This window comes from Globicephala melas, chromosome 13, assembly GCF_963455315.2.
Source record: "Globicephala melas chromosome 13, mGloMel1.2, whole genome shotgun sequence".
Taxonomy (NCBI): domain Eukaryota; kingdom Metazoa; phylum Chordata; class Mammalia; order Artiodactyla; family Delphinidae; genus Globicephala; species Globicephala melas.
This window is the reverse complement of record NC_083326.1, coordinates 70,616,567-70,640,396: the sequence shown is the minus strand read 5'-3', so window position 1 is coordinate 70,640,396 and position 23,830 is coordinate 70,616,567. Positions and strand designations below refer to the sequence as shown.

At 42.8% G+C, this 23,830-nt stretch overlaps 1 protein-coding gene across 5 annotated transcripts in view; it reads left to right on the top strand.

The window, feature by feature from the left end:
• Positions 1-23,830, top strand: part of GRK3 (G protein-coupled receptor kinase 3) — a 133,469-nt gene that overhangs the window by 83,398 nt on the left and 26,241 nt on the right. For all 5 annotated transcript variants that reach the window (XM_030860673.2, XM_060311194.1, XM_060311193.1 and 2 more), the window contains 7 exons: positions 2,096-2,147; positions 4,272-4,363; positions 6,769-6,868; positions 13,341-13,419; positions 15,156-15,286; positions 17,470-17,564; positions 21,695-21,802. In XM_030860673.2, the coding sequence (XP_030716533.1) occupies positions 2,096-2,147; positions 4,272-4,363; positions 6,769-6,868; positions 13,341-13,419; positions 15,156-15,286; positions 17,470-17,564; positions 21,695-21,802 (657 nt within the window). The remainder of the gene's footprint in view (positions 1-2,095; positions 2,148-4,271; positions 4,364-6,768; positions 6,869-13,340; positions 13,420-15,155; positions 15,287-17,469; positions 17,565-21,694; positions 21,803-23,830) is intronic.

Below are 23,830 nucleotides of genomic sequence, written 5' to 3'. Positions count from 1 at the left end.
AGTGAACATCAGATTGCTCAGTAATCTAAAGCCCACGTCAGGGGTTAGAGCTAAAAACGCTCGTTCTGCTCACCCTCGCCGCGCCCCAGTCGTCTTTGTATCTTTCACCCCTGCTCTTCCCTCCGAGGCGGTGGTTAAGTCACCTGCAAGGGCTCTGGCTCTGAAGCCCTGTGCTGCCCAGGCTCTGCCCTATTCTCAGCCCCGGTTCCTCCTCCCCACCCAGAAGTGCCCATTCTAGTGACTAGATATTGCCTAGGAATGGAGCTCAAGGAACCCCGTGGGCACACGACAGCCAGGACACCCAGCAGCCATCTGTACTTCCTAAAGAAGAACTTGCTATCGTATTTCATGGGCAAAATATCTGTGCTTATTTTTTGATGGAGTGTGTGTCCTTTTGGCGCAGGGTATGGGTTGGGAGTTGATTCTCCTCGACTCTTCTCTTGGCCAGCAGGGCCACTTCTCTCTCCCTGGTTGTTTACCCTCCCCAGCTAGTTTGCAAGTTCATAAAATGTGACAGATCACACCCCCCCACACCCCCACCTCCGTTGCCATCTCTGAACTCCAGAATCCGTAAGAAGGCAGGGTGTGAGCTAGCCTCACACACCAAGTGATTTCAAAGTCATGGATTTATTCACCCCAGTGTGGTTTCACCTTTTGCACTCACCATGCTTTAAAAAAAAACTCTTTGAAATAACTCTCAGAAACTCAAAATTTATTTTACTGACCTCATAGAGATGTTAGGAGGATCAGTGAAACACTCTTTAAAAGTCATTTCAGAGTCACTGAAAAAAGATGCTATGTAATTACAAGCGTTCTTCTGCTTTGAATTCTTAATTTGATTATTAGCCTCAGAAATATTTTTAAAAGATCCTTAGAAGGCATATTAGATGAAACCCCCAGGGACCTGGGATATTTGGATGCCTTAAGGCATCGTATTATAGTGCTGATAATACCTGTAACTTGCACTTCGTAAGAACTCCCTCCCTCTCTTCCTGCCTTTCTCTCTCCTTCCCTTTCTTCCTTTTTTAATTCATTCATTCCTTCATAGAACCCTGAATACCGTTCCTATGTAAGGAATCATGCCAGGGGCTAGATAAGTCCAACAATCACCAGAAATGTTCTTTGCTTTTAAGGAATATTCAATCCAGAATGCATTTCTTCTGAAAAAAAAATTAAAAGCAAACATTTTATAGATATGTTGCTCATTAATAAAAAACCAATCATGCCTTTATTAATGGGATAGATATGTTTCTTACTTCATGGATGAAAAAAACACTCCTCCAGCAGTTGAGTAAACTGGGAGCTTATCAATGCAGTATGACTTCCATCTTGCGATTCTCGTCTGAGGGTTTCTCTGCTGCACTGTTGGCATCTTTGTGAGGCAGACATTGGTTTGGGTTCAGATCCGGCTCCACCCATTCTCTCTCTGTGTGACCTTGGGCAGGCTCAGGTGGTTTTGGCTGTAAGTTGGGGCATCATGACGGTACCTGATCACGGAGTTGTTGAAGGAGTAGATGAACAGGGCCTGGGACATGATAACCACTATTTAGGTATTATATTTACTACCCCTCTAATTATTTGTAAACAGCCATTATTTTGTCATTGAGAGCTGCACTGTCCAGTATGGTAGCCACTGACCACGTGTAGCTGTGGAACTCTTGAAATATGATTAGTCTGAATTAAGATGGGCAAACACCCACCAGATTTCAAAGACTTCATAGAAAAGCAAGAATGTAGACTATCTCATTAAAATTGTATATTGATTTGATTTTGTGTTGCAATGATAATTTTTTGATATATTGGTTTAAATAAAATATATTATTAAAATTAGATTACGTACGCAGCTTCTGTTACCCGTCTGTTGGACAGTGCTGACTCAGATAAAGATGTTACCACAGCATAACGACAATTAAAGGAGAAGCACAAAGTCTTCGATTTGAATCATAAAATAAGGCCTTAAATACCAGGTGAATCCTCTGTGAGAAAATGTTTAGGAAAACTTACTCCGTTTGAGAAGCAACACAAGCAGTACAATTCTAGTTTCTCAGTTAACTCGATATTTAACTTTTCAGTAATTCCTTACGTTCTTTTTCAGTGACAAGTTCACTCGATTTTGTCAGTGGAAAAACGTGGAATTAAATATCCATGTGAGTATCATCTCTGCCTTTCTTTTTTTAAATAAAAATTTCCCCTGGCTCAGCTTCGTGAGAAAATAGTTTATTCGGCAGCGTACTCCCCAGGGTAACACTCTGCCCAAACAGATGTCGTGCTTATGGCTTTAGGCATGAAAACTCCATCCTCCTATACCCAATTGTAAACACTTTGAATTTTAATTCTCTTTTCTCATATTCATGTAAGAATGTGTTTATTTATTTAAGAATGGTTATTTTAAGCGGTAATTGACCTTTTAACAGAACTAGTTGTAAAAATACAAGTCTTCTGCATAATGTAATTCCCATATGCCCGTGCCTTATGCCATCTTGGTAAAGTTCCTTTTTTTATTCTTAGGCGCAATGATGTAATAAACAAGATGACATCTTTTACTAGACCACGGTTTCATCTTTTTTGTTATTTTGAGAATGATAAAAGCAGTCCTCAAAGACAGGCTACTTTCTGACATTAACCCCTTAGCATTGTATCTTCTGTTAGCTTCTCACTGTCAGTAATTCTAGGGCACGTTCTTTACTTCGCTTTTAGAGTGTGCGTTTCTCTTCCCCTTTCCTTCGTGCTCTCCCTTCACATAGGTTTGCCATTGAGAAAAAGAAATAACTGGATTTTTTTTTTTTTTTAGTTTTTTACTTGAGCAGTACTATTGGAAGAAGTGGGGTCTTTTCTTCTTTTTTTTAAAAATTAATTAATTAATTTATTTATTTATTTTTGGCTGTGTTGGGTCTTTGTTTCTGTGCGAGGGCTTTCTCCAGTTGCGGCAAGCGGGGGCCACTCTTCATCGCGGTGCGCAGGCCTCTCACTATCGCGGCCTCTCCCGTGGCGGAGCACAGGCTCCAGACGCGCAGGCTCAGTAGTTGTGGCTCATGGGCTTAGTTGCTCCACGGCATGTGGGATCTTCCCAGACCAGGGCTCGAACCCATGTCCCCTGCATTGGCAGGCAGATTCCCAACACTGCGCCACCAGGAAAGCCCCTTCTTCTTTTAAACCTCCCCTCTCCACCCCATTTCCTGGCAGGATTGAGAAGCAAGAGGCAGTGACACATTTTAAAAAATAATCCCTTATTGGGACTTCCCTGGCGGTCCAGCGGTTAGGACTCCATGCTTCCACTGCAGGGAGCACGGGTTCGATCCCTGGTCTGTTGCTGTGGCATGCCGCAGCACGGCCAAAAAAAAAATCCCTTACATCTGCTGTGGATCTTCCTTGTGCTTGAGTTCCTTAAGCAGACGTGGTATCCTCATGTCTTCACGTCCTCATGTCCTCTGAGCACCAAACATGAAGCTAGTGGGCCAGATGCCCCTCCCTGGCTGCAGACATGATATTTGAAGGGTTGTCTGGGGAAACCCTTCAAGCATCTGACCCTTCATTTGCCAGGATACATAAACTAGTAGGCATTTGCTGTTATCTGATGGCCTCTTACCACGAACATAGGACTATCTATCTGCCTTTGTACTGTCTAATGCCATGAAAACTGCTTAGGAAGCAGGGCATTGCTGGGATGATACTGACAAAGTGCTTATGAATAAAGCCTCTTCATAGAGTTACTCACACTCGGTCTGGCTTCATGCTCACACGCCCAGCATGAGTCCTCTCTACTCGCTGACGTTATTGATAAAACACTCACACGGCCAGCATCTGTTGGGCTTTCTGATCATATGGCCCACGGTTAGGAAAACATAGATGGCCTTGACGTGGGCCTATTTTTCTACCATTACGTTCCTGGCCTTGCTGAACTGTTCCCAACTTTAGACTTCAGAGTAGCTGATGTTGCTTAGTGTTTTGAGTGGAAATTTCACATTCACTTGTCTTCAAAGCGTACATCGTCCAATATAAGATTTATGAGATCGGAAAACCAATCTAACTCAGCTACCACTGTGTCATCTTCCCATTTGCCTCCGTGGTGTGCATTCTGTGCAGTTTGCATAGAAGGTGGTTCTAGAATGTCCTGCCACCTTGTGCTTCTCACCTCTCAGTTTGAGGGACCAGTCACGGAAAGGGCAGGTGTATCTGAATCGCTATTTTAATAACTGTATATGTTTTACATGAAAACAACAGCATAATTTTTATGCAGTTTTACGTTTCCATGTCGCATTTTGAATTCACAGTTGACCATGAATGATTTCAGCGTACATAGGATTATTGGACGAGGAGGATTCGGTGAAGTATATGGTTGCAGGAAAGCAGACACTGGAAAAATGTAAGCTTTCTAGGCTCGTATATTTTGCTGGGAATATTAAGAGAATTTTATGCGCGCATCAAAAGGAAACCCCTGTGTAGATTTATGGAAGCCCGTGATCTCACTCCTGCAGTAATTTGCCTCAGAAGGAAATAGGCTGTATTTTGTAAAGCATAGCAAACGAGATGATCTGGAACTGCTGCCTCTTAGGGCTAAATGGGAAGGTAACCAGAAGCCGTGTATCGGGAGCCTGCAGTGGTTCAGGCCGTGGGTGAAGAGCCAGGAATCCAGAGGTGGCCAAGAAGGGGTGTTATGTGTGGCCTCCCAGTCCGATCAGACTGCAAAGAATTCTCTGCTTTGCAGGGGAGAGACATTCTCTTCTGACCCACCTGTGATTTAGCATGTGCAGTTTGGGGTGATAGAAAAAATACCTTCCAGTTCTGTGCTGCACGGTGGGCTTTCTGATCCTAAATGATGCACTTCACTTGTCGTTCGTTACCTTTCACTAAATTTTAGTTTTACTTCATCGTAACTGCTTGTCGAGGTGTTGAGGATGCCCAGTCTGTCACGTGTTGTTGTCAGAAGTAAATAATATCCATTTGTCTCTTCATACACATTTACGGTTTCGCCCGGCTCTCGGAAACCGCCAGGGCGTGGTAAATAGTCTTCTATTTTATAGGTTAAGGGTAGACGCTTCTCAGGAGTCACACAGCTAGGAAGTGGCCAAGCTCAGCTCCCATGAATCCTCGAGCACGTCCTTTGCAGCCTCCCGGCTGCCAGTGACAGTGACCTGCCACCGGCCCTTGGGGGCGGGGGGCCCTCAGCTTGCTTACTCTGAGGGGCTCAAGACCTGTGGGTGCCACCTTCTCCGTGGTCTGCAATCCAAAGGCCTTATTAAACATCATCACAGCAGGGTGGTGATAGAAGTAGTATGAGGCATTTTGAAAATTCTTTATCATAAAAAATATTTCAAGAACGCGTCACTTCATGTGTGCTCTGTTGGGCTTTGATCCCATAATTAAGCCAATATTTGATCCCATAATTGAGCCAATCAATGTCTCGCAAATGGATTTGTCATACAGAACTCCTGGAAGAGTGGATAAAAATATCAAATTTGAACATCTATCTCTGTTTTGCTGTAGCTCATAACATTATAAATTGTAAGTAAGTTAGGAATAAGTGGATTTTGTGTGTCCTACCACAGCCAGACAACTGGTATACCTGGGTGTCGTGAAATAGTGTATCAGTGGGAGTTTAGTCATGCATGCAGAATTCTCAAGTCCCCAAAACCCTTGTAAAAATTTCCTTTCAGCTTTCCCTTGTCCTGCTGAAAAAGCATCTACTTCCTTTTTTTTTTTTTTTTTTTTGCGGTACGCGGGCCTCTCACTGTTGTGGCCTCTCCCGTTGCGGAGCACAGGCTCCGGATGCGCAGGCTCAGCGGCCATGGCTCACGGGCCCAGCCGCTCCGCGGCATGTGGGATCTTCCCGGACCGGGGCACGAACCCGTGTCCCCTGCATCGGCAGGCGGACTCTCAACCACTGCGCCACCAGGGAAGCCCAGCATCTGCTTTCTTTAACCTGTGATTACAGAGTGTGCTGAGTAACATGTCTGTATTTCCTTAATGTGAGTTTGTTCCAAATCTTCAAAAATCTTAAGCTGTCAGCGGTTTCTTCTCAACTAACTTGAATATAAATTGAATGTAAAAATCTTACTGATTCTTTTTATTATTTGAAATATGATAACTTAAGTATAGATTTAAAACAAATCAGTAAAGTGCCACTTTAGGACACGGAGTTTTGGACGCACGCTTTCCCTTCCCATTTGGTCAGTCATCAACAGTTTAGAGTCTTACACTCTACGAGCTTATTAAATCTTGACCAGTGCTGAATTCACAATTCCTAAATGCTAAATATGACATGTACAGCACCTCCACAAAACACACACACACACACACACACACACACACACACACACACGGTGGTACTAGGCAGCGGCAATACATACAAAATTTATTTCCCTGAATTTTATATCCATCTACTTTATGCTCTTATTTAACTGAAACATCAATTCATATAATAATAGAAATACCTTGATTATTGCTTGATTTTTTAAAATAGCCTTTTTATTTTACAGTTATTTTAGGTTTACAGAAAAAGTGCAGAAATAGTACAGGATGTACTACCCGTGTACCCCATGCCCAGTATCCTCATCTTACTTAGTGTGGGACACTCGTCACAATGAACGAACAAATATGTTATTGACTGAAGTCTCCACTTGATTCAGATTTCCTTAGTTTCTTAGAAGCATTTTGCTTCTTTAAAACACTTAGCACCTCTTTAGAAACTTCCCCCGGTGTGATGCGTATCATTTAATCCGTTTAGATGTATTCTCAGTGCAGATTTTTCAATAATATTTATGTTTCTAGGTATGCGATGAAATGCTTGGATAAGAAGAGGATCAAGATGAAACAAGGAGAAACCTTAGCCTTAAATGAAAGGATCATGTTGTCCCTGGTGAGCACAGGAGTAAGTATTCAATTTTCAACACTCTTGGGTTGGTTTGTTTGTTTGTTTTTTGGTTTTTGTATCAGGACAATTTATTTAAAATACAGGCATTTTTTTTTTCTGGTGACTTAAGCGGCTAGCCAGTTCTTGGGGGGATTAGAATTTAGAGCAGGGAGCAGCAGCCTAAGTTAGTATAAAGAATAATTCAGGTATTACCTCTGTCTAATTTGGGAATTAGGAACGTACTAGCCACCATCGCTGTGCACACTGACAACTTGTCCCTTTAGTGAGTATTTATGACTTCCTTCTTTGTGGAATATGGTTGCAGAGATGGCAGAAAATAATCATATCAATGCCAAAAAAAATATCACTTGAATATAGTTAAGAATTGGCTGTGTGACTGAGAAAGACTAACCCAGAGAAGAAAAAGTAAGAGAAATGTAGCTCCCGTCCTTCACAAACTGATAGAGAGGAAGTGACTGGGCTTAGTCAAACCCCAGCTGTCCCTTCAGGGTGCTCCCCAGGCCGGGTTTCATTTGGAGGGAACCTTATCTTCTCAGCACTTGCCACTTTTACCTGCTGTGGACACTGGCCTTTTCCATTTCCAGCACTACGTTTCTGCCTGTTCGATGTTTTATTTGCATGTCAGGCTGTCATTTTTAGCTCGGCATGTGTAAAAGCAAGCTTTTACGCTGTGTCATCTTGACTTGCAAAGCAGTGTCCCGTTCTGATTTCTTTTCCTGTTAGTAGTATCACCCAGGATCAAAACCTCGGCTTTTATTTACCTGTACAGATGTCTATAAAGACAACCATCCCAGGAACCTGGGCAGTGCCCATGTGTCCTGGCAAGTGAGACAAGGGGCCCCAGGGGAGGCGGGATGGTGCTTCCAACTATCATAGCTGGGTTCTAAATAAGGTCATCTTCACAAAAAGGTTTTGAAAGACCCAGATCTTAATGGTGACTCAAAGAATTCCTTTCAGCTAGTTTAGCAAGGAACCTGAGACCCAGAGACATCATTTCTTTGCCCAGAGTCCCCAGACTCCCTGGACAGCCCCAGTGTTCTTTTCTCATCCCTTTGTAGGCTCCATGTTTTGTTGTTTGTCACCTGTATTCATTGTGTTGGTGTTTATATTATTCTAGCATTAGTTTTAAGTGGTTCTGGAAAGTCTGTTTGCTATCGAAGCCAATGAATATCATAATTTAGCTCAACTATAACAGATGAAAATGCCATTGCTATAAATAGTAATGTCTAATTATGTGCCTCTACCTGCCAACGTATGGACATTAAGCATTTCAAATAAGAGTTACCCTGTGTGCATGGCCAAGATTTTAACTGATTGGAATGGAATCTGAGTGGCCTGCACACTGTATTGGAATCAACGTGAATAGCATTGGCTTCTAGTATCTATTGAAATGTCTGTGTCTTCATTTCAGACACGGATGTGTGTTTACTGCAGATTTTAAGTGCTTTATTAAAATATTAATTTTTAATGAGTTATCTCAAAGCCTTGGATATTTATTCACAGGAAAGTCTATGGAAAAAAAATTTTGGTGTAAAAAATTTTTTTTTAATTTTTTTAAAATTTTTTGGTGAAAAAAATTTTTTAAAATTTTTAAAAATTTTTTTTAAATTTTTTGGTGAAAAAAATTTTCATGTAGCATTTTTGTTTTACTCAGGTGAGGGAGAGTCGTTAAGTAGTTGTCGAGCTCCTCACTGGTCCACCCGTAAGGGAATAAATAAAAAATTGGGGGTATATTGAGCTACTGCTTTGAGCTAATTTAAAAGGCTTGTTTATATTTTTTATTCAAATATCAAAACTGCTTAGCATTTTAAACATGTATAAGTATATAATTTAAAGAATTGTAGTAAAGAATTGAAAGAATTGTAATAAAGTTGTTTGGAATTGTTTTTGCTAATGAAAGGCCACGGTTTATAGGATTTAAGTAATCTTTAGTTTAAAATTGCCTTCTTAGGGGATGCTTTAGATCGGCCTGTATCAGTAGGATTTCCTAAGGTGTTGGCATGAAAATGAGCCAGAGTCACCCAGCAGAGTTTTCTATTTACTAGAAAGTTGTTTTTCTCTTTCACTCTCAAATTGAGGATTCCTACTTCTCATCCCCCAAAGAGATAGTAGGAAGCACTGTTCCCAGTTTTATTCTGTAACTTTCGGGTAGCAAAAAGGGAATCAAGGACATGTATGTCCATGACTGGGGGGAGCCGTCAGCACTTTCATTAATTACGTCAAGTGTTGTTCATGAGAAGCATTGCTCATTCATTCCTTGATCCATACTTGAGACCTAGATTGTGCCGGGCCCTCCGCTACGAGACGGGGGTCCTGAAACCCTAGTCTGGTCCTTGTTCTTATAGAGCTGCGTAGAGCGATGCAGACAGTCTCACAAATGCGTTGATCATTGGAACACGTGGCAAGAGGTAGGAAAGACAGGTCCACGGTGCCCAGAAGGCATTTAGCAGGGCGGGAGTATTGTCCACAAATGCTCCTCTGAAGTCAGAGGAGGTGCCGGGGCACGTGTGGGTCCCGAGCACGGAAGTTCTGGGGAGTCACAGAAGGTCGGCAGAGGTGGGGTCAGAAGTGACAGGGTAAGGACCACAAGATGAAGTTGTAAGGGAGAGAGGCAAGCAGAGGCCAGACCAGACCAGAAAGAGTTTTCTGGGCCAGTACTGAGGAGTTTTAAAAATCTTAAGAGCCATTGGAAACAAAGTGTTTGAAGTAGGAAGATAACATGAGAAGCCTTGCAAGTCTGAAAAGGTTCCTCTGACTGCAGTGTAGAGAAATGTTCTGAAGGATTACTTTGCGGTCTATTTTATCACACTTTTAAGTTCCTGCAAAATGCAGTCTATTTTGCTCACTAGGTAGGAAATCAAAGAAGACAGTTCCTTGCTGAAGAGCTTTTATTTAAGTATCCACCTGTAAAAAACCCCGTAGTTCTTATTTACCTTGAATTTGTAATCAAGGCAGAACATCTTAACCACAATTATCTTTGAAACCGTACCAACACCATCATTAAACCGCTGCCTGTTTGTCCATTTGGGTCAGTGTTCAGTTCTTTGTGTCTCGGACCCCACCTGAGACTCAAGATGGTATCTGCTCAGGGCCTGAGAGATGAGGGATCATGGTCAGCAAATTCTGTAGAGGTAACCAAGTCAAATCCCTTTAGCGGAGCTTTTATTTCATGTTGCTATGGAAACTTTTGCCTTCGTAAGTAGGGTAACGTAGGACAGCTCTGCCAAGAGTCCAGGGTCAGAGAGCTGGGGTTTGAATCTTGGCTGGCTACCAAATTCCTTTGTGACCTCAGGCAAGACATTTCCCTTTTAGTGGGTGGGGAGTCTAGTTTCCTTGTCTTTAAAATAAAGAAATCGGACCACGTGATTTTTTTTCTTTCTTTCTTAAGAGCCTTTTCTACTCCGGTGGCCTATGATTCTAAATCTCCAATTCATGTCCCATCTTAATAACGTAGCATCTTAACTATACTTTGACCTTTTGCAGTGTTCTCAGGGCTGTCGTTAGAATGATCATACACCGTCATGTTCAGAAATACCCCCCTTCCCGGGCTCTATTTGTCCTCTGGGTGAAGTGAGTGGAGTTGCTCTCTCAAGCTGGGAAAGACCCGGGCTTTACTAAGTTCCTGGTCCACCCGCTTCTCTGCTCTAGAGATGAATTGTTCATCAGATCGGGAACCAGAGTATGTGGGGAACCCCATTAAGGAAGAAGCATGATATTTGGAGCAGAATGAGCCATCGCCAGCAGACTATGGAAAGGTCTGGTGAAACACTGGTGGGATCGCAAGTAGGAGGGTCCCCACCCACCGAGAACCACATGGCTTTTAACAGATAAAGGGTAACACCCTTATTTTACCTATAACGCAAAATATATCTTAACATTAGTAAACACTAACACCTCTCAACAGACCTCTAAGGAAAACTAGGTAACCACAAAATGAATTTTGTCATTCATTCTGGAGTAACTTCCTCCAGAAGATTTGTGGAAATTGAGTTCAAGTTCATGAATCTTGAGCACATAGGAATGTGTTAAGACAGATTTATCTGTATGCCCTTGATCGACAGGTATGAACAATGTGAATTCTGTTTCAGATTATTCTGTTAAAATTTGAATACTTTCTGTGGAATCTAATAATTCTTTGCTTCTGTTAAGAAAGTGGTTATAGATATTTCATGCCATTTGTTATCTGAATCAGTTGAGTGGCAAGTGTACACTGTATATTTATCTCAATGGACCTAGTTCTAGATCTAGTGTGGCACTGATGGATTCTCTCCAGGGAACACGTGTGTGTATCCAGCACCCATGTCAAGAGATAAAAAGTTACCGGTGTTCCAGAAGTCTCCCTGTGTCCCTCCCAGCCACTCACCCCACGCCCAAGCTAACTACTACCCAGATGTCTAAAACTGTAATTTACCTTTGCCCGTGTTGAAACTTCATATAAATGTACTCTTTCTGTGTCTGGCTTCTCTCACTCAGTGTTGCTTGCGAGATGCATCTGAGTCGTTGCTCTTAGCAACAGCGCCTTCTGTAGCTAAATAGCAGGGGTCACCAGGCTATGTGTGTGGCCCAGGGACCAAATCTGGCTTGTGTTCACAGCCCATGAACTAAGAATGGTTTTTTCCTTTTTAAAGCATTGTAAAGAAAAACAAAGAAGAATATGTGATAGAGACTGGATGAAGCCTGCAAAGCTTAAAATATTTACTGTCCAGCCCTTTGCAGAAAATGTTTGGTGGCCCCTGTTCTATAGTATTCCATCATATAAATGTGCCACAATTCGTGTATCCATCCTCCTGTTGGTAGACATTGGGGTTATTTCCTGGTTTGGGGCTATTTTGAATAGTGCCATGAGGACCATTCTCATGTCCTTGGTGCACATGAGTCCAGATTGCTGTTGGGTAAATACCCCGGGGTAGAAATGCTGGCTCATAGGCTTTGCAGGTAGTGATCAACTTCAGCAGATCCCACTGAACATCCTGTGAAAGTGGTAGTACCATTCTGCCTTCCCAGCGCCATACTGGAAGTTCCATTAACTCCATACCTTTGCAACACTTGGCATTGTCAGTCTATTTAACGTTAGCCATTCTCATGGGTTTTAGTGATGACACGTTGTGATCTTCAATTTGCGTTTCTTTAGGGAAAACTGAGGCCTAGCATCTGTTTATAGGCTTGTGGGCCGTTTGATACTCTCTTGTGTGAAGTGCCTACATTATTATTTTTATTGTTGTTGTTGTTTCTCTTTTGCCATTTTTCTGCTGGGTTGTTTGCTTTTTCTTTATTGATTGTTGAGAGTTCTTTATATATTCAAGGTATATGTGGATTGCAAATATCTTCTACCATTCTGTGACTCACCTTTTTACTCTCTTACTGGTGTCTTCTGAAGAACAGAAGTTCTTACTTTTATTTTAGTTTAGCTTACCAATATTTTTATTGTTAGTGCTTTTTGTGGCCTGTTTAAGAATTCTTTACTTCACCCTAAGGTCCTGAAGTTGTTCTCTTTGGTTTTCTCCTAGAAGCTTTATTGTTTTACCTTGAGGTCTATATCCACCTGGGGTTGAAGTTAGTGTGTGGTGTGAGGTAGGGGTGAATGTCCACAGCTGACTATACAGATAGCCTGTTGTTCCGGCACCACTGATTGAAAAGGCCATGCTTTCCCCCCACCCTGCTGGGTCACTTTATTACAAGTCGAATGAGCATTTACATGTGGGTCTACTTCAGGATTCTGTTCTGTTCTACTGGTCGATTTGTCTGTCCTTGGGCTAGTTCCATACCAAATTACTGTTGCTTTACCATAAGTCTTGATATCTAGCACTATGAGTTTTCCAGCTTTATTTTTCTTCAAGTGTATCTGAACTTTTCTTGGCCGTTTACATTTCCATATAAATTTTGGGATTAGTTTGTCAATTTTCATTTTAATTAAGAGTGCATGGAATCTAGAGATTAATCTGAGGGAAAATTGGCATCTTTACAATTGAGTTTTTCTGTCCTCGGCTCTGGTACATTTTTCCACTTTCAAAAGCTAATTTAATTTCATTTTTATTCTCAGTGCTTCAAAACAGTAATTATAGATAACATTTCCCCCCATGGTATGGTTCTTCCAACCTCAGAATCAGAGATTGAAATGGATACTTGACTAGCCAGAACTGAAATGTAGACCAGCAGAAAGACTAGTAAGGCAGTAATATTTTTCTGTAGAATCTGAGTCTTTTGAAGATGTAGATAGAGGAGTCATGATTGAATCAGAGTGACAGAGCACCTTTGAGTTCATCTCTAATTAGCAGTGTTGTGTCTCTGTGCATTTTTCCACGGAACCAGACCCACTTTCCTGGGTCTGTTAAACTTACCAGGTAGGTGTCTGTGTTTCATGCACGGGGCAGTGGCGTGGATAAAAAAAAAAAATGTAGATGGTGTTTGGCAGTAGATGCGCTTTCCAGGGCAGCTTTTGCTTTTCTTATATATGTATTTTTCACTCCAGGATTGTCCTTTCATTGTCTGTATGACCTATGCCTTCCATACGCCAGATAAACTCTGCTTCATCTTGGATCTGATGAACGGTGAGCAAGCCTTGGGAAGTCTGAATACACTGCAAGACTTTGCCATGGTGTTGTTTGTTTGTGTTTTCATGATGTTTTATCTTAGCCTGCGTTGCTCCCGACAGACTGGCCATTTGGGTCTTTCAGGTAACTAAATTCCTCCTGGAGTTTAAGGAAACCTTTTATTCTTCAATTTTCAGTTCAACTTCATTTAAAAATGTTGACTGCCATTGCCCTCTGGCCCTCCCAGTCTCTCCCCAGGAAGTTGCATTTTCTAGAAAAGATTTTCGTAAAATAGTTAAAATACAGTGAAACTTGATTTTCTGGAATGCAACTGGCCTGGATGTTTAGTTTGCGTGTTCCTGGCCCTCAACTTTTAGGAATGAAATGCCTCCTAAAGATACATAGGCTGAAGATAGAAATGTATTTAAAAACCAACTTTGAAGGACTGACTTTGAGCCAGGACAGATTTTAGCCCAGTCTTCTATGCGTTAGCCCAGTTCCACTGTACATTGATCTTTTAAACTGTGACTGATGACCCAGAGAATGATGAAAGAGTTTTAGCTAGAAAAGTAGTTTTTTAATACTAGAAAGTGACATGATATATGCTCAAAGCATTTTTAGTAACGAGAGCTGAAATTAAGATGTACAGTTCGACAAATGAAATACCTTTTTTGAAATTCACTTGAAGGTTCATTACATTTTGAGTGTTTGATTTAAAATCAGACCTACCCAACAGCGTGAAGGAATTTCCACACACATTATAATGAGCAGACACAGCCGGACACAGCAGCATGTCCCCTGTGTGAGTCTATTTATGTGACCATCAGAACTGGCAAAACTAATTTATGGGGGGAGAGGTTACAATAGAGTCCGACTGGCTTTAATTAGGGGCTGTGAGCTGATATACTGCCTGGGATGGGCATGGGAAGCCTTCAGCAATGCTGGAAATCTTCTACACCTTGATCTGGTAGTGGTTATACAGGAGTATGTGTGTGTGAACAGGAAGGTACTTATAAAATCAAGGGCAATGAAGTTGGACACACATGAACTTTTGTAGATCAATTGAGGCTCTTCTTTTATACTTCATAAGAACGTTCCCTTCCCCTGGTTGTGGCCTTCTGTGTCTCTGTAACTTGAGGCCAGATGATGATTTACCTTTTCCAACATTTTATTATGAAAACTAAACATATGGCAAAATTGAAAGAATTTTACTGGGGACACCCAAATACACACCACCTGGGTTTTACCAGTTAAAATTTTGCTGTATTTGCTTTCTCATATATCTATCAATATGATCAATGTGTTTGTTTTGTTTCCTTACTATTTATTGTCCACAGAATGAGTTGCTAAGCCACCTACTGGATCACTACATGGGTTGATTCAGTTATTAGCCAGAACACAAGTAATCAAAGCAGATTAGCTAATCCTCCCTCCCCCTTGATGGTACATCTGGGAGCTGTGATACCTGTCAGAGAACGGTGGCTTTGTTTCATATCGTCCTGGCCATTGTCACATCTAAGTCTTCTCAATGTTTTAGTTTTCTCTAGAATTTTTAAAGCATTTGGTCAAATTACAGAAATCAATGACATACATATATATATATATATAGAGAGAGAGAGAGAGAGAGAGAGAGAGAGACAAAGCAGAAGCATAGTTTACCTTTTTCGACTGTATCATAACTATGCAGGATGACAGTGGTTTTTGTTCCCTTGAAATTAATGCACTGAATTTAAATTCCACGTCTCTGATTCCAGGGGGCGACTTGCACTATCACCTTTCACAGCACGGGGTGTTTTCTGAGAAGGAGATGCGGTTTTACGCCACAGAAGTCATCCTGGGGCTGGAACACATGCACAATCGGTTTGTCGTTTACAGAGATTTGAAGGTAAGGCCATTGGACAGACTCCTTCCGTTTACCAGACCTGTGCAATAGGTGTTGTATTGCAGTTGTGGTCTAACAGGCGTTTCCACCTCTTTCATGGTATCCTGTCATTTTCCTCGTCTCAGCCCCGATAAAGGCATCACCTTTGTGATGTCGGTCTCCTCCGGACTCTGAACTCTGTTCTAAGGACTCCATCCTACTTGTCCCTTTTACCTCCGTGCCTGGTGCAGCACATATGCCAACTCAAAAACTTTAATTGGTTAATTAGTGAAAAGCAGGGTAGGGGTGTTTTGTTGTTGCCCATTTTACAATTGATTGTAATTCCATTAATGTTCACTAAGCAACTGGCTCTGGCCTAGTGTGAGACCAGGAGGTGTACAAAGGTGAACTAGCAGAGAACATATATGTCTTACGGGAAGTATCTACCTGTGAACTAACACGTCGAAGGGCTGAGTTATAACTCATTTGAGGCAAGCCTGATCCGGTCAGGGCAGAGTGGCTGACAGCGTGGAGAATTTCCCCCAAAGGGCACTCTCTGAGCCTCAGATTGTTTTGAATTTGCCTTAAAAAATCACTAACGGATTTTCAAATCCCTGAACTACATAGCCCCAGTCTTGCATGCTTGGGCTTCTTCACTGTGGTTCTCTTTAAAATCTTACTGGACTTGAAAAAAAGGAAATAAGTGCGTTCTGAGTTTTTCCATTCCAGACCATGATGCTTGGTCCCAGGTTCTGCGTTAAGGAGGGAGTTGGGAGTTTGCTTGGTACATCCGCGGTGCTATTCGTCTAGCCAGCCGCATGAAGATGGGGGAGGAGATAAATGGGACCTTGACAAACTATATAGAAATGATCGCGCAGATATATAAAGGTGTAAATAATGGTGAGAAGAAAAATGATAGCCATGGCAACTTCCCAAGGAGGTTGGGAGGAGAGTGGGTTTGCCTCCTCTCTGCTTCCTTCTTAACCTGAACCCAGGTTAACCAGCTAAAATGTACACATGATGTTCCTTTGCTCACGTGTTTTGATTAGCTTTTAAAGGTTACCTCCTAAGAATCTAAAATGGTGTATTTTAGTGTTGGGCATATTATGTTTTTCACAAGGGACTTTGTAACTTCTAAAGCCTCCTGCAAGGTTAAAGAATTACTCCCTTAGCCTTCTTCATATGAACATAAAGAAGAAAAGAAGTATTTTCATCACATTAGAAATAATTAGACACTGGTTGGCACATGACATTCTATTTCCTCATGGTGAGTTTTGCAGAAGAATAAAATACACGCCGAAGGCCCATGGAGCGCCATTGTAATACATTTTAATTTAAATCTATAACTGGTTTCTAGTCATCTTGATGCAGTATTTTTGTCTTCTAAGCTATTTAGTAGTCAATGGTATTATGTAATTTCTATTCAGACTTAATTCTAGTCATTCGTGACTATTCACGCTTCAGGTTTATAATGGCATGCCATTATTTTTATTTCAATCAAATCAATAGCTGATCTCCAGCAGAAAAATATCAAGATGACTGTAATTCAGTGTGTATTAGGGAGAGGAGCTTTGTCTTCCACGATTATGCTGAGTAAATCTAATCTTAATGGATACATCTCATCAGAGTTGTGGTCAAAATCATATTTGGTCATTTGGTAGGGCCCTCTGTTGACTCTGTACTAATAAACAGAAATGACGTTTATCGGGATTAATGTGGCACCGTGGAATATTTTGATTTCTTTGGTCACTATTTGTATATTTTTACAAGATTCCTTTCTGTGCTGTGCTTCGTGGCTTCATTCTCTGAAGTCCTAGTAGTTCCAGAGGCCAAGGAGCCTGTGGACCCACTCGCTTTGTGGAGAGACTCACCATTCTGGCTGGATTGCACTTCTTGCTGTGAAAAAGAAATACTTTAACTCCCATAGACTGTGGTTGTAACCCTCCAGTCTTACCTGCCCTGTGTTCCATCATCAAATGAGTAGAATCCTTCCCATCTGTCATTACCACTTTCCTGCTGAAATTAACACGAAACATGTCATTGTCAGTATTGTGCCCCATTTGGATGTGATGATATAATTAATGCTAGGATTCATGTGTAGGAATGAACTGTGATAAAATAATGAGATATCAAGTGCCAATAGTTTTAGAAATTAGCCCCTGGGACATCTTGGGGACTCTTGAAGATCACCTTCTCTTTCATTTTAGCCCGCAAATATCCTCTTGGATGAACACGGACACGTTAGGATATCAGACCTTGGTCTTGCCTGCGATTTTTCCAAAAAGAAGCCGCACGCGAGTGTGTGAGTAGTATAGCACCTCTGTCACTGTCGTTTCCTAACTCAACTTGCCTATTCACTCAGACCCCGACGTGGTCATTTGTTCCCCCATTTTTTTCTTGCCAATAGCGATTTTCAGCATGTGGCAGTGCCGGGTCAGGGGAAGGTCCCGTATCCCAGGCTGTGGAAGAGGAGATAAGGGTGGTGGTGTGCTCGCTGTCACCATTTGGGGGAACGTGCAGGGACCCACAGTGTAGCTGCCCGGGGGCAGGGTGGTCTAAGGGAAAGATAGGGGCCTCAGCAGCAGACCCAAATCCGTGCTGACTGTGTGACCCTGAGGCAGTCAGCTCACCTGCTTGACCCTCAGTCTCTTTATCTATAGGGTAGAGGTAGTAATAGACCCCTGAAAGCTTATATGCCAAAGAAGGTGCACAGGCAATTGCATAGAACTTTCCAAGGAAGGCCCAGAGGTCAGGTTTCTCTCTCCATCTACTTTTTCCTTCTTTTTCAAAAGTTTGGGGTTTTTTTGCTAAAAAGAAATTAGAGTTCTTTTTTTAATTTAAAAAATCATCTCCTTGCAGTTCAAGCTTTTAATGCAGGTCATATTGTTAGATCTGAATATTACATTCGTCCTCTACACAACCATGCAGAGGAAGCTCCCTGACGCCCTGGCCGTCGGCCAGCACCTGTCCCCTCTCAGGGGACCCTAAGCTGCTTCCAGCAGTGGCCATGCTTGTTCTGCAAGTGTTGACACTGGCCCAAGGACTTCCCTGAACCTGAGATTGTTAAAATGACAACAGGAGTATGAAGTAGATGCCCCGGGGCTCAGGAGAAGCAGAACGGAATACGTACTGGTTTTTATTCCTATTTCTTTAGTATCAGTTTATCTGGGTGGAAGATGTGGACAGTATGTGCAGTTTGTGGAAAAACAGGTGACTTTTGCTTGATTTTTCTTTTTCAATATATCAGTCTTAGCAGTGAAGCTCTTAAAATTCCATTTCATTGTGCATCATTACTGTGTTGAGTGGTCTTGAAGTAACTCTCAGGAGTCTCATTTCATGCATCCGTGCAGAAAATAAACTATAAATCCTGTTTGTGTGTGTGTGTGGGACTAAAAATAAAGTGGTTCTAAAACTGCAGTACTTTATGAGGGGCTACGTTAAATCAGAATTGCCATTTAAAACCCTGATCAGATGTTAATAGCAATTAGCACCGTTTCTGTAACCATGTTTCTCTCTTCCTACAGAATCTGGGATATGGTGATAAAAGCCTTAGCATTTTGCCAGCACTTGACAATTATGAGGCCAGAACCTGGGGTTGTATAAGCCTCTCCCAGGGAGTTCATCAGACATTTTTAAGAGAATCATTTGAATTTTTAATGCCACGGCTATTTGGTATGCTAATTTCTTCAATTTAGTATAGTCACAACTGAATATGAATCCGAGAGCTCAGAAGAGTTCATCTCCCAAAGGAATTAACTTTCAGATGCAGAGCTACTTATTCCCTTATAGGACCTCCCCCTCTTCTTAGTGTAATTCACATGTCAGCTCTGAAAGACGGGCTTTTGTCCATAGCTGAACAGCATCTGTAAAGGGATGGGATCGGGAAGGTTGATTTTCATGTTTAAACGATGATAGTGAGGCCACAACTTAAAAAGGATAAACGCACAACAAAATTTTGTATTTTTGAGTAGAGGAGGCATATCATGGCTGAGAGCAAAGGCTTCTGAGTCAGCAGATGTGGGTTTGAATCCTCCTTCCACGTGGCACCAGCCTCATTCTTCTCCTCTATAAAGAGGTAGTAACAATGCTGCTTACTTCACGTGACACTTGTGAGGGTGAAGTCAACTCCTTCGTGTAATAAGTATTTACTTCACATTGGCTGTGTGCCAGGTGCTGGCGATGCAGCGGGGACTGAGGCAGAAGAGCTCCCTGACCTCCTGGAACCAGCAGCCCGGGGGCTGTCCAGGAAGTGACTGGTCTGAGGGACAGCACTCTTGCCATGAGTTGAACGTCGGCTGTCCCAGGCATGTGTGGCCGGCTGCTCTGAATATGTTGTTATCTTCACAGAGGACCCACAGGGCATGGGTTATAATCATCTACTTCTATGGGATGGAAACTGAGGTTCAGAGAAACTAAGGAACTTGAACAGAGTCACATGCCTGGCGCATCGTGGGGCTAGACTTAAGATGCAGTTCTGTCCGACTCGAAAGCTTGTGTTCCTTACACTCTGTCTGAACCCCGTGAGGCTTTGAGAGGATCGACTTGGTACGAGACTAAAGATTTGTGGCCAGAATTTCACCCTAGACTGGGCTTCTCTGGTCTTCTCAAAGCCGTAGGTATGATGCCAGGACTTCGTCAGACGCTGGCCCGTCTGCACAGCAGGGTTGTGGTTCTCCAGCTAGGTTTAGACTCAGTCCCTCTAATGATGGAATCAAATTCTGACAAACTGAAAGTGAACCACGGAGCAGCCACCAAATGACACAGAAACACTTTGTTTTTGGAACGAAACAGATCGTCAGTGACTCATCGAGTCCCAGCTTATTTCATCCAGGACCACAAAGCTCAGTCCCCTGTCACCGTGTCTTCAAACGCTCAAGTGTTCTTTCAGCATGAACAGCACAGATCGTCAGTGGGAAGCGGCAGGGAGCGCTAGGTGCTGCCGTGTAGGCAGGAGCTGAAAACCGTGGAGGTGGGCAGGGCCAGCGCTCTGCTGTGTCCAGCGTCCACTCAGAGACGTGATCTGCGTTAACCCCATGCATTTATCCTCGTTGAGATCTTCCCATCCCAGAACTGGGTTTTGATCCCGAGAATCGCAGGTTAAAAAGGTCACCACAGAGATTTTCCCAGCAACAGCAAAGTTAAACCTCCCCAGAAAATGGCTTGGAGGCCCCTTGAGGAAATCCCTGACTCTCACAGCGTGGCTTGCTGACCTCACGCTGTCAGACTTTGGTTTCTGGATGGCGGAGCTTTGCTGAGGGATGGACCAGTGCCCGTTTTCACTGTTGGAGAAAAGTCTTTCAAGATAGAACTCGGAGGCAGAGAGGGTATCGGGCCCAGTGCTGAGCCAGGATCACTTCTCGGAGCAGATTCTCACTGTTTCCGAGCATAAGTTAAAAAGGATTATAATAACATAAGGATAGAGAATAAAATCCCTAACGTTGAGTTCTTTTTAAGAGCCAGCACTACCCTAAGCCCATTACATACGTGTGATCCTCACGGCACCCCTGTGGGATGAAGGTGTCATTTTATCACCCATTCTATCAGTGAAGAAAATCAATGGAGGATGGGAACAGAGCTACAGTTAAAGGCTTTTTCGGGGCCCTTTCAGGCCACGTCTTTGAAAGTTCCCCACGAGCCCTCTCTTGCACGCTTGGAACAGTGCGTGCTCAGATCTTTAAGGAGGGGTGGGGAGTCGCAGAATGGGAAAGGACTTTGAGTCGCAGATGACACATATTATATATAAATGGTTTTCCTCCCAGGTGGTTTTTCTCAGCTTCCTGCAAGTCGCCTGCACACTTGCTTGGCTGAGTCCTTTGGGCTGTTAGCAGCTCTTTAAACCGGATACTTGATTTCTCCGTCTCCGTACCTGTCGGCTTGTCCCCCCACGCCCGCCCTGCCTTGGAGACCATCGTGACCGTGGAAGGGTGGGAGATACGATGGGCATGTGTGCGAGCCCTGGTCCTCAGCACGGGAGGGTGGCGCCACACGGGGACGCCTGTGCCCATCCCTTCCAGGTCTCTAGCGCTACGGTGTGGTCACTGTTCACCACCCCCTCCCCCCGCTCCCTTCCCCGGCCCCACACATCTCCTCAGGAGAGCCCTCAAACGGGCCTGCCCTTGGCTTCTCCTGGCTGTAGTGAGGAAGGACTCCCGAGATTCACATTTCACCTCCGAGACCGTGGAGTGCGCGCACTGTTCATATTCATTTCATATGGTAGTTTATTTGTATTCAGTTCTATCCTAATGAAGACAGGAAAGGTCGTTTTCCCACTGGGTGTTTGCTGAATCATATTTGGTGGAAGCACTGTCGTCCCCTCCCCCTTGTTCATAGTTGCCGACATTGATGAATGATGCTCAGACCTCTTGATGAGCTGGGAATATTTTATAAGGTCTGCAAGCACTGATAACCGCACATACCCTTTCTTCTCCCTAGGGGCACCCACGGGTACATGGCTCCCGAGGTCCTGCAGAAAGGGACTGCGTACGACAGCAGTGCTGACTGGTTCTCCCTGGGTTGTATGCTTTTCAAACTTCTGAGAGGGTGAGTGAAATGTGTCCTCTTAGTACCATCACCATGGCATGCACTTGGATCAAAATCCAAAATATTTACATGTTATTAGGTGCTAATATCGTTTTAGATCACACAGTGATCTTTAAGCCACACACTGATCCAGGCGATGCCCACAGCTCATTCTGCCCGTAAAAGTGAGAGTTTCTTTCCCATAAGCTTTCGGTATTTTTGTTCCATACCAGGAAGGTATGCCAACACGTTTAGACCTGAAACAAGACTTTGTTGGAATATTTCCATTGATGTCTTATTTTGGGAATAAGTGTTATTTTTAAATGTAAGTAATCGAAGAGGGTAGGAGAATTTCTTTTCCCTGGAATTAATTACTCATGACTGTCTTGTGAGGTTAAAGCATTTTTTACACAAAAGGATGAACACCCAAGAGAATCTGTTTTAAAAGTGTGCATCTGTGAACATGCTGGAATTTGTAGGTTTCAAAAAAAAACACAAAAATGAAATTGTGTAATTCTCTGTTTTTCATTTGTTATACTTGACCCTTAGTTCTAATCTACCAGGGACGATGAAATACAAGCGGAAAGGATGGAATGAAAGCGCTCTCCAAATATGTTCTCATATTGAATGTTTACAAATTATGTTAATATTTCCATTAATTTTAAGAGTCTTTAGCCAATTTTAACAGAGCGCTGAATTGTTTAAGATATGTTTTTGATTATTCTCCATTCACAGAGATACAAAAAGTAGTTTACATTAAAATTTCCTAGTCAGGGTTCTCCCTGTAACGTTGCTTCTATGAACACACAGGCCTGGTAGTTTGCTAAACTTGCCATGTTTCCCTCAGAAAGCCTTATTGAGCATCGCTGCATCTTCTTATTACCTTTAGCACAATCTGAAAAGAGGCTGGATTCCCTGTCTTCCCCCCAAACTAGGTTCCAAGCACCCCGGCTGCTTCCCCAGGACCTGGATAATCTAGTTGTTCTCTGCTCATCGCATTCACTTGGGAACTAAAATTGTATTATTGCTCAGAGAGTCAGGTCCTGTTGGTCCTTAATTGAATTATCATGTTTGTGGAGCCTGGATGGCCTTAATTCATGTCATCAGACTAGCTGACCTAATTAGAGAGTTTCTGCAAAGCAAATCAGAGAAAACCACTTCCCACCCGAGATGTTTCTCCAGCCAGCGGGAGTCCCTGCATGCATGGTAAGTGCATCCGGACACACCATCTTCATTCACTGAGGTCTCCGCTGAAGAAGGGGTCGGAGATTAGAATCCACACTTAGAGAGTCACGAGATGATTTAAGAAAAACTCTGCACAACAGCAAAAGCTGAATGCATTAACTCAAGATTCAAAAGTCAGTTGTAGAATGTGGCAGGGAAACTTGCAAAGTCTTGCATTTAGGGCTTTGTTTATTGATTTTTGTTTAATATTGTTATTCTGTCTGTTTATGATAATGTCCATCTGTGTAGTCTAGGGATCATCTGGCATATACCACTATTTTATCTGAAAATTGGCTTGATCGTTGTCTCTATGCCAGCAGTGTGATTTGTAGCTGATAAAGCCAGTTCCGTCTTACTTGGTCATGGTTCAGGTTTGGAGGACTGCATTGGAAGGTGGTACTTCTTTTATGACATCCTTGATCAGGCTTGATTGAAGCATTATGTTTGATGTGACCCCTATTGAGAGGAATCTTGGCCAACAGGAAGACATCCAGAGGATGGTCATGGGGATGGGATGGGATGGATGGATAAGAAGAGATGAGAATGGTGACAGCTAGAAATCGTGGCTCATATGGACAGGTTCAGAGAGCTGGGTACAGTGCTTCAGGCAGCCATCCTGTTGGCTTCAGCTGTCGGAAGGCCCATCTCATTGAAGGAGGCATACTCATCTGCACAGCTCTAGACAGTGAGCACTTTCAGGAGAGAAAAGACTTCAGTTTGACGCAAGAATGTCCGTTCAGCATTTGAGCTGCCCTGTGAAGGCCTGTCCCGCCTCACAGATAGCCAGCTCCCCGTCACTGCCTGGTGACCATCCGCTGAGCCTGA